Source organism: Antrostomus carolinensis, unplaced genomic scaffold (genome assembly GCF_000700745.2).
Source record: "Antrostomus carolinensis isolate BGI_N321 unplaced genomic scaffold, ASM70074v2 scaffold1830, whole genome shotgun sequence".
Taxonomy (NCBI): domain Eukaryota; kingdom Metazoa; phylum Chordata; class Aves; order Caprimulgiformes; family Caprimulgidae; genus Antrostomus; species Antrostomus carolinensis.
The window spans coordinates 4,133-9,453 of record NW_010288874.1 but is presented as its reverse complement, the minus strand read 5'-3'; the positions used below and the strand labels follow the sequence as shown (position 1 = coordinate 9,453).

The window sequence follows — 5,321 nt, the reverse complement described above, 5'->3', positions numbered from 1 at the left end:
TTTATTTCCCACACTTTGAGAGACACGTAAAGCAAGAATAGTCAGCCCACTGGAAACGATTTTAGATGGGAAACCTGCACACACTCAGCAGCAGTAACGTCAGCAGCCGGCACACTGCTACATAATTCACCAGCAAAGGTTCTTCTGGGGACATCAGCCCTTCCCTTGTCAGGTATTTGGCCAAAATAATTAACACAAAACTTAGTGTTACATCAAGGAGCTCTGCAAAACACTTGCAATCTTTGCAAGTTCCAGGTGAAGTGCAGTGAGTGGGTGAGGACCGAGCCCCACAGGGTTCCCACACTGTTTGCATCATCTTTTACAGGCAGCTCAGCATCAGCAAGATAAGGGGAAGCAGCTCCAGGACGTGGGGTCGAGAGTGAGGACTGAAAACACAACTGTATCCGACAGCACTATGGCATTATAGCGACTACACCTTTTGAAGATATCCACACAGACTTCAGAAAGTAAGAATTACAGATTTTGTACAAATAACCACCCCATTATATACATGCAGTGCCAGGAGAACTTGGGAAGGTCTGTACCACCATTCAGACGCTGCCTGCAGATGCTTGTTTGCTCTTCCACTTTTTTCTTTCTATAATTTCTTCATCAAACATTTCTCTCTCCCTGAAAAGAAATACACAGAAGTTCTGTAGTAAAAACCATCTCAACAGTGTCACAGTAACCCAGCAAGAATGTTTCCCACATTTAATCATTTTGTTACCTTGACAATGAGGAAGCCAGCCTCACAGAGGGGAGGATACTGAACTCTCCTGCCCTTACACTCAACACTTTTCCATATAAACAGCAAAACAGTAAGAAAAAAAAAAAATCAGAGAATATGAAAAATAAACAGATACCTTTTGCTCACAGCTGGTCCTTTGATGTATTTCTCTTCTGCCTTCTTGTAATCTATGTCATCCACAACAGAAATCGCATAAATGATGGCCTGTAAAAGTATTTAGTTCATTTATACTCATGAAACAAACACTAAATGACAACGAGTGATTTGAAAGTGTCTCAGCAGATGAGCCCATTTTGAAAATACAGTTCTTCAATCACTTAGGAAACTTGTGAAACTGCTTGTTGAGTACCTGAAGTTCTTAAATAAATAGTACAAACTTGACCTCCAATATCCCCAGCTGAATATTTTTACAACCAGATTAAGAAACTCTTCATAGTAATTTGGTTTCTCCAGAAGTTACCAATGTTCTCCCAGGACAGTTCCTGGGAAGAACAATAAGTATCTAAAAGTATAACTGTAAAAACAACCAGCCCACCCCCCAACACACACAAATAGCCCGAGAAAACCCAGAGACAACTTGCCAAAGCTTTGAAGACTTTCAGAAGTAATCAAAATACACCAGAAAGCAATCACCTTGCCTTTAAGAACATCGTACTACCTAAAGCTTCTCCATTCTGTGCTAACAGCTCAAAACCCAGCGTTTCGAATCTCACCCCACCCACAACCCTGCCAGCCTCCCAGCACCACTGTCTGCAGCACCTAACGAGCAATACTGGGGCTTTATTCTTCTCCAACATGTAACAAACTGTTGTTTTCTGATGACCACAAACATGACTTAAAGAGTCTCCTGCACTGATTTTAACACTCTTTGCCCAAGATATACACAGAAACAAAATGCAGGTTCATGTCCTTGAGCTGAAGGTAGGCAGGATGAATACACCTGCCCGTGTCAACCACCACCCAGCTCCCGGGGAACACTCTGCAGGTCAGTAAACTCAAAGCACATAACCCAGTGTTATTTGATTACTTACTTTAACATTTACTTTTCTCACTGTTTACTTACTTCAGGCAAAAGGACATCGGAAATAAATTTTATTCTGTCTCTCTCTACGTGATACAGATTTTCAGTGTCTATTTCATGATACACTTCCTTCAAGTAGTTCACTACCAGGTCTATTTGTTCTTCATCCTCTAAATACGTTTCAACGCAGGTCATGTACTGACTTGAATTCAGGAATTCCTTCAGCCACCGGGATGGTTTTCTGCTTTTCAAAATAGACAAAAGATGCTCTTCAGCCCCCTTAGTCTTCACTATAAACTCCACTATCTTTTTATTTGCTTTGTCTCTAGCAGCTCTTGTTCTATCAGGAAGAAGTTTCTTGGCAGGCTTCTGAGGTGAAGTTTCTGATGGAGACTCTTCAACATCATCTTCCTCTGCTGCGTTTGGAAAGGTCATTTGGACCAAACTGTGATAACCTTCCTTTCTAACCGGGTAGCCTGAAAAGAAAAGGCACAATCATTCTTAAATACACAAAACAAATGGCTCTCACATACCTAATTACATATACAAATATAAAATAAGGGACTTTCTTGATAAGAGAGGTTTTTCTTCCTCTTCTACCACAGTGGGTAAAAAACCCACCACCAACAAAATCTTAATTTTGCCTTAAAAAAGATTAGGGAGTTGAAACTCTGATGGAAGCTCTGAAATGAACTCACTACAACATGAAGTAACCAGTTACCTGATTGTCTTTAACAATCAATACTTATTTAACTTTTGTTGTGGGGCTGAAAAACCTTAAAGTGCAATAATGGTGTGTGGTAATTTTAGTGGTACCCCCTCAGTGGGTCTGCTGACAAACACGTGGCTGAACATCAGAGCTAAACCCACCCACTAAGTGAAGAAAACAGGAAAGAATTAATTCACTTACTGATATCAGCAGCAAAATATTCCAAGAAGGATCCCGTAAAAGAATGGCAACCTAAAAAGCCCAGAACAGGGTTACTTATCAACCAGTTCAATGAAGCCTATGAAACAAAGCTGACAGTTTTGGTGTCATCTTTTATCTGCTGGATATCAGAACGGATGACATCATCTGACTCATCTGCTTACCCACTCTAATCCGATAGTCAGAAATCAATCGGACACACCACTCAATTTCCTGCCGGTAATTTTCTTTGGCTCGTTCCTACAAAACAAGAACCATTTACAGAGTCCTAAAGAGAGAGGAACCTAGTGAAGCTTTTAGGTCTGGGGCACTAACCAGGTAACAGAAACGGCTAACGATAATGAATCAAAGTTTACTTGCAGTTTTCTGCACTCTCCTGAAATTCACCTCCTGCCATCGCTTTGCCATGCAGCGCGAGAGCGGCTTTGGTGTAGGTAGAAAAGCCACAAGTGAAAACACAGTCAAGAGCCCTAAACAACCACCCACCTTCCACATACACAGGGACTCTTAGCAGCAGTTTCACTGAGATGGAAAAAGGCATCAGGAGGATCCCATTCCCATCTAATTCTCCATTTTGTGGAGCACAAAGCATGTTTAATTACTTTGTTTAGAACAGAGGGAGAGAGAAAAAAGAACACGAACAAACCCAGCTGCGCTGCGCTGCACTCCTCCCGTGAGCTCAGTTATACATTGTGTATACAACTGATTCTTCCCCAACACATATATAACACTCGCAGTTGTATGTTACTGGTAGTACTTACTATGAGGTCCTGCTTTTCCTCACAATCGAAGTGCTTCAGATTCTTAAGAGGTACTGAGAAACTTGATGAAACAGAGAAACACAGTTAGGGAAAAGAGGCAGCTGACATGCACTCGTATTTATTTACTGCAATTCTACACCTCCCTGAAAATGAGATTTCATAAGGAATTTGGGAACACAGGTTTTCCTAGTTTTGGTTTTCATAATAAGCTAAAAACCATGGAATCTTTTAACACATGAGAAGTACCTGGTTTTAAAAGAAAACAAAAGGCAGGCCTGTGTTTCCAGGAAGTTTGGTCACCACATGGAACATACGCCAGCTGCTCCTCAGCCCTTTCCATTCCCCACCTACACATCAGGTGTTTGCAGGAACGCCAGCCTGTCTCAACTGGCAGCATGACAAAGCACGTAGCCCACACCTGCAAAGCCTCACCTCACTTGGTCCCTCCCTCCCAGATCAACCTTAGTTTTAACTGGCAGTACTAATGGCCCTGTATCAGGAAACGAGTACAGGACGCTGCCTAAAAGAAACTGGAAGTTCAGAACAGGATCAGAATCCACATTTACCCTTTTTTCTTGTCATTTGTGTTCCCTTCTATGAACAGCACACAGGCCTTCCTGCATTTCCGCTTCACCCTTTTTACCTGTTGAAAGGATAAAGTCTCATTAGCATCCTAAAATCCTAACACCCTTACAAAGCAGGAACACTTTCCATTGGCATCACACAGTACACCCCACACTTAAAGGAAGTTACAGAAATATGAAAAATTAACTTTAAAGTGACAAGAATAGCAAGTTACCCCACAGGAGTGTTTTTGTTAGCACACAAAGACCCCCCCTCTTTTGTTAGTTGGGTACAACAACCCTAATTCACAATATACAATACAAAGGCTCAGTAGCAATCCCCTGCTCTGATATAAACACACAGGAATCAACCACATTTATTTTTTTAATCTGCTTTTGTCAGATTTAAACTTACTTCTATTATCTTTGGGATGTTTCTACTGGAAGATCTTAAACACATCCAGCTCTACACAAGTCAGGAAGAGCAAAAGCCACTTAAGGACTTGGTAAGCTGCTCCTTATCAGACCCCCTGCAACACCACTGGAAGAAGGCAGCGAGCTGCTCTTACCACTGCTGGCCAGTAAGGATACCTTCGCAATTTGCACCAGACCAAAATCCCTTCTTCAATTGATTGTGGTTCTGTGACAAAATAAAGTGAATTTTCTTTAACATAAACCAGGACTAGACAGTTAGCTCACCCTCTTTTACCAGCCTCCCCTCAGGAGTTTCACTGCAATGCTTTTACAGGTTTCAACCGCTCACGATGTGGCACAGGTAGTTCTGAATCCAGGAACTCAGGCATTTCAATCCTGGGCCCTTGCCCAGTTTCACAGGGATTTGCATTTATTCTGTTTCCAAAAAGCCTTTCTGGGGCATTCAAGAAATGCATTTTTTTGTCTAAGCTTGAACAAAGCTGGACTCACTTTGTAGACAGGTTAGGTTTCATTGCCATTGCTTGTCAGCACACATACCCTAACAGAGCAGGCCAATCTCAAGTGAAGAAGTCTCATCTAGGTACACTGATCCCTCACCTTGATGTGATAAAATACTGGGAAGTTCTTCATCCTCCTCCTCTTGATCTAACAGAGCTGAGAGACGAGAGAGACTCTCCAAGGAAGCTATCTTTGAAGACAGGTCAGGCGATTCCAGTCCTGCTGAGAGCAACAAACACCAGCGTTCACAAGTGTGGAAGAGGGACTAAAAAAGCACCAGCTTCAGACCAGGTGAGACACACAACTGTGCGAGTGACCCTGCAGCAGCGCGAGTCACCGCGACACAAGGGTCTGTCACACCACGGGC

The 5,321-nt window shown here is 42.3% G+C and overlaps 1 protein-coding gene across 1 annotated transcript in view; it reads right to left on the bottom strand.

Annotated features, from left to right (window-relative positions):
- Positions 1 to 551: 551 nt before the first annotated feature.
- Positions 552 to 5,321, bottom strand: part of PWWP3A (PWWP domain containing 3A, DNA repair factor) — a 7,726-nt gene continuing 2,956 nt past the window's right edge. The window contains exons 5-13 of the mRNA XM_010167841.1: positions 5,054 to 5,173; positions 4,591 to 4,661; positions 4,025 to 4,101; positions 3,459 to 3,519; positions 2,862 to 2,937; positions 2,680 to 2,730; positions 1,812 to 2,245; positions 864 to 952; positions 552 to 630 (exon numbers count right to left, since the gene is read on the bottom strand). Of these exons, the coding sequence (XP_010166143.1) occupies positions 552 to 630; positions 864 to 952; positions 1,812 to 2,245; positions 2,680 to 2,730; positions 2,862 to 2,937; positions 3,459 to 3,519; positions 4,025 to 4,101; positions 4,591 to 4,661; positions 5,054 to 5,173 (1,058 nt within the window). The remainder of the gene's footprint in view (positions 631 to 863; positions 953 to 1,811; positions 2,246 to 2,679; positions 2,731 to 2,861; positions 2,938 to 3,458; positions 3,520 to 4,024; positions 4,102 to 4,590; positions 4,662 to 5,053; positions 5,174 to 5,321) is intronic.